Genomic DNA, 13,736 nt, shown 5'->3' on the forward strand with positions numbered 1-13,736 from the left:
GGGCTTCTGTGCCCTTCCTCCCCCTGCTTCTTAGCCTCTTCCTGCCCCTCTCCCTTCCCTACCCCAACCTGTCTGAACTGATGAGCCTGCATCATTGCTGGTGTCTGCCAGCCTTAGCCCTGGCTGAATGGGGCACACAGAGGCATCCAACAGAACAGGTGATGTCTCCATGCTCCTAGGTCCTGTCCAGGAATAAGGCAGATGAAGGCAGCCTTGTTCTCTGCTTCCCCTGGTGGACTGTAGCAAGCAGGTAACGAGGCTCTGGAATTATGTTCCAGGGTGAGAGCCCAGCCTCCTGGGGCCTCCTGTGCCATGTTGCCCTGCCAACCACTGAAACACTCAAGCTTCTGAGCTAGAGCCGGAGCCACACTGCATTCTCTCTGGTCCTTTCTCCGAAAGTCCCCAGGGATGGATGAGCAAAGAATAGCACAAAGAACCAAAGAAAACAGAGCCACACATTGTGCCTTGTCCATAATTATTACTATAATGATTTTTAAAAAAAGGTTTTTTTTTCAGGCAACTGTGATAAATTATTGTACATATCTGGAAGAGGGCGGTGGGGTCCTGTCCACAGCGAAAGTGATGATCTTTCTTAGGGGAGGTAGAGAAGGAAATGTCCCCTACCTCCTCAGGTCTGATTCCTGATTAAGTGGCTTCCCCTCAACAAATGAAGACCATTAATCCTTTCCCATCCAGGGAATTGGGGGTAAAGGAGAGGGAGCAGCAAGTCAATGAAGTGCTTTGAAGGGGAGAGTGTGACAACTGCCCATCGTCTGTCCTGGCTCTGGAGGGTCTGACCCGGGCCACCCCCCCATCGCTGGGGACAGAAGACTACCCAGTACTCTGCCCTACACCAGGGCTCTGCCCAGGAAGACAGCATGTGAAAGGGTCTAGGCTGCCCTTTCAGGTCAGGAAGAGGAGGTGGCAATGGACGCAATGACACACCAGTAGACCTGTTGGCCACCCCGGTCCACCTGCTCCCCAAGGCTAGTTACACAGGCATCCAGGCACTCTGGCCCTGCGAGCTCTGGGAAACAGCCCTGAGACTCAGAGCAAGGAACCACAGGCCTAAATGGCTCTGCAGAAGGGACACCCAGAACAACGCAACACTGGACTCCTCAATTCCTACGTTCCAGCTCAAGACTCCCATCCACACAGCTAAACATTACCGTGTGTGTGTGTGTGTGTGTGTGTGTGTGTGTGTGTGTGTGTGTGGCGGGGGGAGGGGGGGCGAGGGCTGCAGGGGAGCACTGCTGCACCACCTGCCTGCGGGTTCAGGGCATGCAGGGGACCCTAAGCCTAGTAGGTGAGCCCAGACCAAAAAGGGTTAAGGGCTCTGGCTCCCCCTTCCTCCCATTCTCCCAACATGCTCCACCCTCCTGGGGCACTAGAAGGTTTTGCGATGAATAGCACGGGAGCCATCCTCTTCATACTCCTTTTTGGATACCCACATCTTCTTAAAAGTGTCCAGCGAGGCCAGGATGGAGCCACTGTTAGGATGGAGGGATAGTATTCTTGTGGACCCGTGGGCTGAGCCAACCGCCCTCCCTGGGCACTCAGAATTCCCTTTCCCTTACCTGGGAGGGAAATCCACCCACCTCCACCTGGCCTGGGCCAACCCTGGGAAAAGCGTCCAGGGCAAAATGGTCTCCTCCCAGAGCCCTCCCCTTGAGCCCCGCCTCACCCGATCCATGTGGAGTACAGCCGTTCCTGAGGGGCTGAGATCTAGAGGAGATAAGTGGCCACGTAAATGCCTGGCACCCACACAACAGCCACCCTCCCAGCCTAGGGGGCATCTCCCCAGGGCCGATGCCATGCAGCCAGGAGAAGCAGGGCTGGGTGAGCATGGATGGGAGAGGGCACCTGGAGGGGGCATGTGCCATTCCTCCCAGGCCAAGGTTGCCCAGCACTCCTGGTGCCCCAGGGGAACTCTTGGGAACCTCACCTTGATTTTGACATCCTTTGGGGCAAGCTTCTTCACTTCGCTTAGTAATCGGTCACCAAAGCCTGTGAACACAAGGCTGGTAGAGCCTGGGACCCATGTCCGACGTCCTTGCTACAAGCTTCCCTCATCCAACCTCTAGCCCCTTCCCCACCAGTTGCTGCTGTCCCTCTTGGCAGTTCTCCCCAGAATTAAGGGCAGGGTGAGCCCCTCCTCCCAGGGAGAAAAGATCAAGCTCCATGGCTGCAGGTGGGCCCAGCTTCCACAGAGAGGCCACATGAGATGAAACCCCAAGTCACACTGCTCCACTTGACCCCACATGCTTTCTCAATTGATACCCCACAATACATTCAGAGGAAATAAAATTTAATTTTAAATCTCGGTCTTTAAAAAAAAAATGCTCACTGAGCACTACCAAAAAGCTAATAGAAAATGTTCGTGTCCATGCCCCAGAGGGGGGCACAGTCTGTGAGAGTCCAGCTGCCCTTGGCCTTGTTTTACCACTTCCACCTCCTAAACCACAGTACCTTTGAAAAGCGTTGAGCCACCCGAGAGCACGATGTTGGCAAATAGTGTCCGGCGCAGGTCCATGTCGGACTTGTGGATGGCGAAGGCCAGCACCTCGTGGAGCCCCTCACTCTCCTCCCCCACCAGGTCCGGCTGGAACAGCAGCTCGGGAGCCCGGAATCGTGCAGGCCCCACCTTTGGAGCACAAGGTTGAGGCAGACAGGTACCCCAGGAAGCCAGGCCTCCCCTTCCTCCAGGCCTAACACCGCTGCCCCTCCCAGCGCCAGGCCTGGCCACTTACATCGAGCGTGCTGCCGTCTGGCAAGGTGTACTGCACCTTCTCTGTCTCCAGAGCCTCGTCCTTCTGCGGGTTGATGGACAGGTAGCAGGCTCGCTGTGGGGGCAGGGATGCAACCCTCAGAGGGCTACAGCCAGAATACCCACAGCCCAGGGCTCAACCTTGGTCCCACCCCGCTTTCCCCACCCAAGGTTGTGTCCACGCCCTCCTGCCCCTCGTCACCTCTTTGATGGTCCGGACAACCTCAAATTCAGCTGAGGTGTGAAAGTCGACCCCTTCCTTACGCAGCAGCAGCCGGAGATAGCGGGAGACATCACGGCCAGCAATGTCCACCCGCATGATGGAGTGTGGCATGGCAAAGCCCTCATAGATGGGGACTGCATGAGTGACCCCGTCCCCAGAGTCTAAAACCACTCCTGTCGTGCGTCCTGTTGCGTACCTGTCACCAGGTCAGCATCTCTCACCTCAGCCACTGAGGCACAGGGACCTCCTCACCCCGAAAGGGACCCTGGGACATTTGCATTAGCTAGTCTGAAAAAGGGACATGAGGAACTCCCTACAGGGACAGTCATCAAAGGGCTGTTTCTCCAAGGAAGTCAGATGCCTGGTCATCACAAGTAGGAGGACAGCATGGGGAGGATGGAGATTCGGGAGCCCAGGGTTTAGGGAGCACTCACAGACTGAGCACGGCTTGCATGGAGATGAACAGGGCCGGCACGTTGAAGGTCTCAAAGAACACCTCTGCTGCCTTCTCCCGGTTCTTACTTGGGTTGAGCGGGGCCTCCGTTAGAAGAACAGGATGCTACAGGAGATGGGAGAGTAACAGGCATGTACAAAGGCAAGATGCTAGGCCCTAAAAGGATCTTTCCAGAAAGCCAAGGCGCCTGCTATGAGCACAGGTAGTTGTAGCCTCCTTTCTTTCCTTAGGGCACCATCCTGTTATTTGCCAGCAGTTACTCTTCCAAAGATCTAGCTCTTTCTGGAAAATTTTGCCTGGCAGCTGCTGGCTATATATATACATCCAGACACACAGTGAAAAGGCATGTTCCCCGTGCAACATGCAGAGAGGAAATGTGGGAGCCCGACCAGGAAGGAAGCAGAGGAGGGAGTTCAGAGCCTGGTGGGAGGGCCAGCTGCCACACCTCCTCGGAGAAGGTCTGCAGCTGATCCTTGGAGTAGACATACTGCCAGATGCGCTCCATGTCGTTCCAGTCTCGCACCACGCCATGCTCCATGGGGTAGCGGATGGCCAGCAGCCCCCGGTGTTCCTGGGGACGGGGTGGGATGGCCAGATGTGGCACCAGAGCCCTCGCCCAACAGTTGCTGCCCACCCTCCCAGAAGCTGCCCCCCACCTGCCCTGACTAGAACCACCCCGCTCACTAGGTGTCCTCAGGCTCAGCACAGCTGCATCTATCCAGCAGCTTCTCCAGCTTTCAGAGCCCAGCTAGCTTCTGCTGGCTGGGACCAGAGAGGGTGGCAAAGTGCCCCTCCCATCCCACAGCCCACGGCCATGCTTCATACTCCTCCACTCTCACTGGTGCGTGCTCCCCATCCTCTCCTCGCACACTGCCAGCTTCCCTCCCCACCACTTCCTGTCAGCACCAGAGCAGCCTCTTGGCTGATCCAACACTGCCCCTCCTGCGCCCATCCCCCCACCCCCAGTCAGCCCTTCATCAGGTTCTCGATGGCCCCCTGCACCCACATGCTGCCTCCGCCTGCCCTATGATGTCACCCCATGTGTACCCCTTCCTGCTGAGCACTACCAAGCTCCTTCTCATCCACCTCAGCTCCTACTGACCCTATCTCCTGAGAGCCCCACATCTGCACCCTCGGCTCAGGCCTCCCCTCTCCAGGCCCAGAACCATGCCCCATGCATGCCCCAGCACCCCAGGCTGTGTTCGTTCCCCAAATGCCTAAACCGCGTGTGCCCAATTCTCCCCACACCCTTGTCTGCTCCTCCTGAGGCTCTGATCTGGCCCTGCAGCCCCTAGGCAGGTTGCCCCAGACAGCATAAGAGGCAGCCCCCACGGCCCTGGTCAGAGCAGTCAGCAAGTCTGGGTGATTCTGACTCTTAAGTCCCTTTTGAATCAGTTCTTTCCTCTGTAGCTTCCAAATAGCTTCTAGAAGACAGGATATGACGAAGTCTACCCATGCTCCCTAGAACACAAACTGTCACTCCATCTCACAGAGGGGAGGTGCACAGTGCAGCAATCTACAGCTGGTATATGATTGAGGAAGGGACCAAGAGGGCACCTACAAAAGCCCGAGAACAGAGCCCTCTGACCACTGGCCAGTGCCCCTGTGACTGAAGACCCAAACCGAAGGAAAGGCAGACTCCACGGTGTTACCTCTGCTTTTGGTCCGATGAAGAGGTCCCCTTCCAGGGCTCCAGCCATCACCCGCATGTGCTTAGGCCGCCCGACACTGTGAGGACATAAAATCAGTGAGGTGGGCAGGGGCCACGGCTGAGCATGTGTCCAGAAAACCAAAGTCCAACTCCAATGGTCCAGAGGGTAACTGTCCTCCTCTAAAGCACTAGGATTTGGCCATGCAGCACAGGTCGGAACTAGGGCCTGTGGGATAGGGATACCGGCCTACAGAGTGGGCCTCGGCAAGACAGGAAGCTCAGGCCCAGAAGGAACGGTATGGTATCCCTCCCACAGAGGGCTGAAATCCCAGCTTCCATGGCCCAGATCTGGCAGAGGGTCAGCCTTCTGCAGCCACGATGACTCAGCCCACGCTCTTGACTTCCGGGGGGCAGACTGAACTCACTGGCAGCAGACAGGGGGAGGGTAGCCCCAGGAAGCCAGGTCGGGGCTTCCTTGCACAGCCCTCTCTCACTCAGAGGATGCTGCCCCTTCCCACTGTGAGAGCTGCCAGAACAGAGTCAGTTCTCAGAAACTGTAAGATCTGATGAACTACCCATTCCAAAATTTGATCCAAGCTCCCCACACCTCAACAGGAACCTTTAATTACACCCACATAGAGTTCAGAGAGGAAAGTGGAACTAAGGTGTTCCATGCTGGCTCTGTCCACAAACCAGGCCTGGGACCTATGGCAAGCCATTTTGGGGGCCTTAGGCTCTTCCTCTGTCCCCTGCCTTTAGGACAATAATTCTAAAGCCTCCAGGATTTGGGAAGAGGCACTCCTGAGGGAAACTTGCCTGATGGGCTAGGGTGGCCTAAGGAGCACTGCAGGCTTTCTCTGGGTTTACACTTCCCTCTTATTCCTGCCACCACCAGCACCATCCAGGGAAAGACCTCCCTTGACTGAAACAAAACATTTTCTAGAGTCTGAAAGTAAATAAGCCCTGAAGAAAAACATTACTAGAGAGGAAGGGGTGGCTGGGAGTTATAATTCCCTATTCATTCTGCTCCAAGCTTAGGCCTCCCTTTGGAGATATCTCCCTTTTATTCTGCGGCTGCTACCACACCCCACCCCAGGGGAATGCTGGCTGCCTCTCCTCACTGGCTCAAGGAGAGACCAAATGAGACTCCAAAGAGGAAGAGGAAACCCCCAGCACCTGCCTTACCCTTTCAGAGCTCTCTGGGTAGTGTCAACCCTCACAAATTTCGTGTTTTTCCTTACAGGTAGGGGCAAGAGTTGTCCTCAAAGACAGCTGTGACACAAGGCCAATGTTCTCAAGGGAAGCAAACAAAAGGGTTAAGGCTGCTGCCTGAGCCAACACTTACTAGTTTGGGAAACAGTACTTGGGAATCTGGTCTCCTGCAAAGCCAGCCTTGATCACCCCTGAACCCTGCAAGGAAAAACAATGTTTAGCTCCTGACATTCACCTCCGGATGAAGATAGTGCCTGCAGTGGAGAGAGCTTGCTGCCCCTTCAAGGCAGGCAGGGCAGGAGGCCAAAGACCCTGCCAGAGGACAAGATCATTTACAAGCATACCAGTGGTTTAAAACTGGGGGCAATTTTGTATCCCCCAGCCCTGGGAACACTTGGCAATGTCTGGCAACTGGGGAGGGAGGCATGTGAGGCGGGGTGCTGGTATCTAGTGGTAGAAGCCAAGGATGCTGCTAAATAAACATCCTACAACGCACAGGCCAGACTCCACTAACAATAATTATCCAGCCCAGAATGTCAATAGCACAGAGATTGAGAAATCACTAAGTACATTCTCCTCTGCACACTCAAGCACCAGCTTTAGGCAGGAGGATTCCATAGCACAAGCTACTCTCAAAAGACAGTGACAAGAAACCTCTCAGCATGTTTTTTTTTTTTTTTTTCCCCCAGCAGCTCCCCAAATCCCCAGCAGACATGGACCACATACAAGGCTTGCTGGGGAAGACCACCGGGTGCATGGGACAACTGGCACCTTTCCTTCAGTGGCTTCCTTAGAGACTATAAGTAGAATGTCTTGGTCCTGCCACTGCTCCCACCTGGAAGATGGACTTAGGATTCCCAAAATAACCTGGTATTTTAGAAACCTTTCACCCAGAGAAGGAACCAGCTTCTCAAACCCCCTTCCCACCAATCTTCATCACAACCCTCCAGGTCTAGCAGAAATAAACACCTACAAGTTACAGACTAGGGGCTAGAAGCTCAGAAGGGCCAAGCAGCTGCCTTCTGAACTCATAAGCTTGTTGATTAGCTTACATGAATTATTTGCCCAACAAGAAACGAAGTAGCCTGGTCCTTCCTATAGCCTCCTGGAGAGCTGGTGTGATAGCACATCCCCAAGCCCAGTTCTAGGATCCTTATTAAACATCCCCTGCTGTGACTCAGGTGAGCCCACTTTTTGGGGAGTCTTTTTTACTCCCAAAAAAGACAGCCATTGAGGAACCCCACAGGGTCATGTGGGAGGGAGACAGTTCTCAGAGAGAGCAAAAGTGAGTCATAATCAAAAAACTTCAAGGTCCATACTCCAGAGGCAGGTACCCAGCTAGAGGCAGATCCATAGACCCCAGACCTTATTTTCTTCCCGTGTCAGGGTTCTGAGGCCAGAAATTCCCCCAGGGCAGCTGAAAACAAGCTGAGCCCCAGTGCTGAAGGACAAGGCCACAGGAAGCCAGACATCTTTCCTCTGAAGCTTCCAGACAATTACCCCAAACTGCTTGTTGGGCCTGGGAACAGTGGCCCTTAAATTCTCCACTGTCCTGCTGTCAGTGGAATTTCTGCTCAGCCCAGGGAGCCCCTCAGAAGAGCGTCAAAGTAGCCAAAAGGCCAACCAAGTGGTGGTGGACATGTGGCTGGTAGACAGTAACTTGCATTTTTTTGCCTTGGGGTGCAGCCCACCGGGGATGTGCTGTTGTTGAGATCACCTGGCCAACCCTCTCCAAAAGATGAGGCCAGCAATGTGCAAAAGGGCAAATGCAAATCCCATTTCCGCCAGGCAGCCAGAGCCAGGGCCAAAGGATGGGTAAAGGGGCTGAGGTCGAAACCTGCCCAGTGACTCCATTCTCAACAGAGAAGGGTCTGAAGCGCGTTGTCGCCAGCCTGACGGCACAGGTGCACCGGTTGGCCTCCCGGCTGTCACTCTAGGTCTCCTGGACTTCCCCGCCCGGATCGGGTAAAGGGCTCCGGGATGTTGGCGAGGGGGCTGGCCCCAAGGCCAGGGCTACAGGGCCGTATGGCTGCGCGAGGCCCTGGGGCGAACCGAGCGGGCACGCCGTGCGCAGCGGACTGGCAGAGAGCGGAGGACGAGCCGAGACGGGCAGGGGTCCCTCCCCGCGCCGCCGCGTGCGCCCCCGGGGGCAGGGCGCCCGCCCTCCCCCTGGCTGCCGGGCCTCACATTGTCGATGACCACGGGCTGGTTGGCGATGATGTCGTAGGACTCCATGGCCGGGCCGGGCCGGCCCTGCCCAGCAGGCGGGCTGCAGGAGCGACCGGCGGGCGGGTGGACAGGGACGGCGGCCGCGGCTCCCGACGCGGCGCCGCGCCCCTCCCACCCCCAGCGCGCAGCCTACGCGAGCCCGGCGCGGCTTTCTGGAGGGCGGGCCCCGTGGCCAATCACCGCTCCCACCCGGCCCGATTGACAGCGGACGCCGGGGGCCGACTGCGGGGCAGGGGGCGGGGCCTCCTGGGGTTGGCCAGCCAATTGAGGCAGTCCAGAAGAACGGCCGGGGCGTTGTCAAGGTAGGCTGCGCCGCGTCGGGGATGATGTCAGGGCTCCATTTTTAAAGGGGACGCGGGCGGTAGAAGGTGGAGCTGGGCTGGTGCGCCGTTGCTGCCAGAGCCCGGCGCATCGCCCGTCCAGGAAGACGTCTTTCCCGCGCTCCAGCACCTGAGACCATGCTCTTTTGTGAGCCTACCTCTTCCGAGGAGGCCGGCCCTGCATATTTCACCCAAAGTATTTCTTTACTGAGCATTGAGGATGATTTTTTTTCTTGTAAAAATTGCTGTTTTGTGGTCAATTGGTCCTGGCGTTGATGGAGCACCTGCTAAGTGCCTGCGGGGCCCTTCTACCCACTTTACATAGATTACATTCAATCCCTGCTGCTGTATTGTTATTCCCATTTTACAGGTAAGGAAACCGAAGAGCCTCACACTTAGGTAACCGGCCCGGGGTAACTGAGCCAGGATTAGCAGGCGGGCAGCCGGGCAGCGCTGGGCTCAGCCGCTACGAGAGTGTGAGATAGTTGAGCCCTAAATTCATTTGCTAAACAGATAGTTATTTCTCTCTACATATACCTCTCCCGCTAGACTGTGAGCTTAAACTTTGTCATATGGAAGCACAGCATCATGCGGAAATGTGCAGAAATGTGGTTGCACGCCTGTGATCTCTGCTGCTTGGGAGGCTGAGGCGGGAATGCAGCTTGAGCCCAGGAGTTCAAGGTTACAGTGAGCTGTCATCGTCCCTCTGCACTCCGGCCTGGGCAACAGAGTCAGACCCCCTCTCAAGGAGCGGGGGAGGGGAGGGGGAATGGCCAGCACACCAGAAGCCCCCACCCCTCTCAGTCACCGGCCTGTTCCTCGTCAGAGGTGACTTCTATCTTGAATTCTAAAAACATGTTAGTATTGCCTATTTCTGAACTTTATGCAAACAGATTATTGGTGCGTATTCCTTTGCATTTGGGATCTATACATTCATAAAATAGATCACTGTGCTGACATTAAAAATAATGAGAGAGTTCTACATAGTCCTATATGACACACTTGAGGATATGTTGCTGAGTAGAAGTAAAGAAAGAGCCAGAGTGTAGAATGTAATATGCATCAATGTCTCCAAAGAGTATATGAGGCACCTTTCTTTGGGTCTCTTTTAATATGGAGAAGGGAACATTGGTAAATGTGAGTGAATGAAAGGAGAATTAGTTTTTACTATGTAAAATGTTGTATGGAGTTGTCTCAAATGGATACAATGTGTCTGCAGTGGATACAATGCAAATGGATACAATGTATGTTATTCAGGTGATGGATACACTGAAAGCCCTGACTTTACTACTACACAATATATCCATGTGGCAAAATTATACTTGTACCCCATGAATGTATACAAATTTAAAAAATTAAAAATTAATTATGTGCATACCCAGATTTTTAAAATGAAATTTTAAAAAACTGAAGTGAAAAGGTACCTGTGTGACAAACACATGAGCATTTACAAAGAAGTGCTGGGGGCCCGGTGTAATGGCTCACACCTGTAATCCTAGCACTCTGGGAGGCTGAGGCTGGAGGATCGCTCAAGGTCAGGAGTTTGAAACTAGCCTGAGCAAGAGTGAGACCCCTTCTCCACTAAAAATAGAAAGAAATTAATTGGCCAACTAAAAGTCTATAGAAAAAAATTAGCCGGGCATGGTGGTGCATGCCTGTATTCCCAGCTATTCAGGAGGCTGAGGCAGGAGGACTGCTTGAGCCCAGGAGTTTGAGGTTGCTGTGAGCTAGGCTGATGCTGTGGCACTCTAGCCCGGGCAACAGAGTGAGACTCTGTCTCAAAAAAAAAAAAAAAAAAGAAGTGCTGGGGTCCTGCTTGTGAACAATCTCCAAGAGCACGGGGCAGTGGGGCAACAGCTCTGGGATGGGGAGCGGCTGAGACATATGCTGGAAAAGGGCCCCCAGAGTACACGTTGTTGAGGGCTATGGAGCAAAGTGAGCTACAGTGGCAGGAGGGCAGGCTCCTCAATTGTCCCCTGAGATAAATCTCAAGAGGAAGGAGCTCAGAAACCTTTCTTTGGAGGAAGACAGAAACAGAGAGGAAAAAAAGAGAGAGAAAGGGAGGGAGGTGACAGAGAATCCCTTAAAACCCCAGGGGCAGCCACTCCGTGCCTGCTCCCTCCACCCATCCCTATAGCAGCCCCCAGACAGCACCTTCTTTCCTAACCTGCATGTTACCCCTAACCCTTGGGTGCCTTTGATGCTGTCAATTTCAGGAACTTGCATTCCTGAAATAAACCTTACTTGATTATGATGCATTATCCTTTTAAATATATTATTGGATTTGGTTTGCTGAAATTTTAAGAATTTTTGTCTATGTTTATTAAAGATATTGATCTATAGTTTTCTTTTCCTATAATATCTTTGTCTAGTTTAGTATCAAGGTAGTGCTGGTTTCTACTGTAGCCGGGGCAACAGAGCAAGACCCTGTTTCAAAAAAAAAAAAAAAAAAGATAATACTGGTCTCATAGAATGAGTTGGGAAGTATTCCCTCATCTTCAATTTTTCTAGAAGACTTTGAATAGAATTGGTGATATTTCTTCCTTAAATATTGACAGAGTTTACCAGTGAAGCCATCTAGGCTTTGAATTTTCTTTGTGGGAATGTTATTACCCACAAATTCAGTGTTTAACATAGATGTGGAGCTATTCTAGTTAATTACTTCTTCTTAAGTAAGCTTTGTTAGTTTGTGCTTGTCATGAAATTTGTCCATTTTACTTAACTTGTCAAGTTTATTGGCAACAAGTTGTGCATATTGTACATTTATTTTCATTTTAATGTTGGTGGTATGTATAATGATGTCTATTCTCATTTCTGATATTGGCAATGTATGCTTTCTGTCTTTTTGCCTGATCAATCTGTCCAGACATTTTTATATTTTATTGATTTTCTCAAAGAACCAGCTTTTGGTTTCATTGTTTTTCTTTCAATGATTTTTACATTTTTAAAGAGTTATAATAGCAACAACAACAAAGAATATGTTATAGAGACATATGTGGCCTGCAAAGCCTAAAATATTTTCTGTCTGGTCTTTACAAAAAAAATTTTTGTTGACTCTCCCTCTAGACCTGGGTGACAGCATAAAAATAGATGTTTTTCTCTCATGTCTAGATCCTCTACAGAGCTGCCTGGAAATGACAGAAATCAGGCAAAGGAAGCCTGATGAGCAGGTAAAGGCATTTAATAAATCACCCACATGCCCCATGGTGCACTTAGGTTGCAAAGCAGCTCATTTTCTCTTCCTCTGGTGATGGGAGGAGGTGGGAGAGAAGGGAAGGGGTGAGTGGGAGAGGAGGTGGTGAGGATTTGGTAATGGGATTCGTTGGAATTCAACAGTGACCAGGAATGTTCAGGGGACTTTGTTGGCCTTTCATTTCATTGCCAATAAAATGAGGACGACTCTGGCCTGGTTTCACTGGGGGAGTGGAGGTGGGGAAGGTGGCAGATTTGGAGATTAATGTGAAAACAGAACTGAGAGGACTTGCTTAGGGATGGGTTAGGGGGTGGCGAGAAAGAAAGGAGTCTGGAATGGAACCCCTGAGTTCAGCCTGAGCAAGTGGAAGGATGGATTTGCCGCTGTGAAAATTGTCAGAGTCAAAATGGAGTCACTGTGTCAAACTCTGACAAACAGAGTGAGAGAAGACCAAAAAGGGAAGGTTTTTAATGAAAATCTGCCTGAGAACAAGAATGATCACCAAAGAACCTGCAGAGGCCACAGCCTTGCACAGAGGCCACCACAACTTTACATAAAACATACTTCTGTGAGGACGGCTGCCCAGCGACTGCCTGTGCAGCCTTGGACTGATGCCACCTTGTTATTGATCCTTATAGCCAAGGATAATTGTCTTAAAACAACTTATATAACCCTCTTCATTTTTCCTTTAAAAACCTTTGTCTTCCTTTATCACCCTGAATCTATCCACGTGTATTCCCATTGCAATGTCCATGCCTGAATAAATACCATTTTCTTTTCTTTTTTCTTTTTTCTTTTTTTTTTTTTGTGACAGAGTCTCGCTTTGTTGCCCAGACTAGAGTGAGTGCCGTGGTGTCAGCCTACCTCACAGTAACCTCAAACTCCTGGGCTCAAGCGATCCTGCTGCCTCAGCCTCCCAAGTAGCTGGGACTACAGGCATGCGCCACCATGCCCGGCCAATTTTTTCTATATATATTAGTTGGCCAGTTAATTTCTTTCTATTTACAGTATAGACAGGGTCTCGCTCTTGCTCAGGTTGGTTTCGAACTTCTGAACTCAAAGGATCCACCTGCCTTGGCCCCCCAGAGAGCTAGGATTACAGGCATGAGCCACCGGGCTGGCCAATACCATTTTCTTTTAAAGAATCCTTCTTTGTTATTTAGGTTTGACACCCCTGAGATGAGGAAGATGGGGGAAGTTGCAGGAGTGTGCTGTGGGGATCAAAAGTTAGGGGGGCTGGGCATGGTGGTACATACCTGTAGTCCCAGCTACTTGGGAGGCTGAGGCAGGAAGATCGCTTGAGCCCAGGAGTTTGAGGCTGCAGTGAGCTATGATGATGCCACTGGCCTCTAGCCTGGGTGAGAGAGTGAGACTTTTCCCCTTAAAGTTAGGGGGTTGTGCATCTTGAATTTGGTGCTAGCCTATTTCCTCTACTTTGGTTTCTATTCACCCTCAGTGTTATATGAAATCTTCTTGGTAAACGGCTTCCAAACAGCCCACACGCAGCCCCACTAAGGGTCTTGCTCTACTGTAATCTTACCAACCTCCTTTCCCGGCCTTCCCCACTGCTGGGTGTAAGTTCTGATCTACCAGGACACATTTTCAGCACTTCCAAATGGAGGGCGGAGATTTTAGACCATCTTGGGCTGCCGAGTTTCCTCTTTACAAAGACCAGTAGCAGAAACGA

At 52.1% G+C, this 13,736-nt stretch overlaps 1 protein-coding gene across 1 annotated transcript; it reads right to left on the bottom strand.

Annotated features, from left to right (window-relative positions):
• Positions 1–458: 458 nt before the first annotated feature.
• ACTR1B (actin related protein 1B) lies at positions 459–8,654 on the bottom strand. Its single transcript, XM_012786956.3, has 11 exons — positions 8,495–8,654; positions 6,441–6,505; positions 5,097–5,172; positions 3,890–4,015; positions 3,425–3,549; positions 2,970–3,186; positions 2,751–2,843; positions 2,470–2,644; positions 1,946–2,007; positions 1,685–1,725; positions 459–1,490 (listed from the first exon to the last, which is right to left on the bottom strand). Exons 1-11 carry the CDS (start codon positions 8,540–8,542, stop codon positions 1,388–1,390), a joined length of 1,131 nt encoding a protein of 376 aa, XP_012642410.1. The 5' UTR covers positions 8,543–8,654; the 3' UTR covers positions 459–1,387.
• Between the last annotated feature and the right edge of the window lie 5,082 nt (positions 8,655–13,736).

This window comes from Microcebus murinus, chromosome 3 (assembly GCF_040939455.1).
Source record: "Microcebus murinus isolate Inina chromosome 3, M.murinus_Inina_mat1.0, whole genome shotgun sequence".
Classification (NCBI taxonomy): domain Eukaryota; kingdom Metazoa; phylum Chordata; class Mammalia; order Primates; family Cheirogaleidae; genus Microcebus; species Microcebus murinus.

Coding starts and splice junctions, on each gene's coding strand:
- ACTR1B (XM_012786956.3), bottom strand. CDS start 8,542: ATGGAGTCCTACGACATCATCGCCAACCAGCCCGTGGTCATCGACAAT. Junction 3,550..3,889: donor TGCAGACCTTCTCCGAGGAG/GTGTGGCAGCTG, acceptor CATCTCCTGTAG/CATCCTGTTCTTCTAACGGA. Junction 2,008..2,469: donor TGGCTCAACGCTTTTCAAAG/GTACTGTGGTTT, acceptor TTGTGTTCACAG/GCTTTGGTGACCGATTACTA.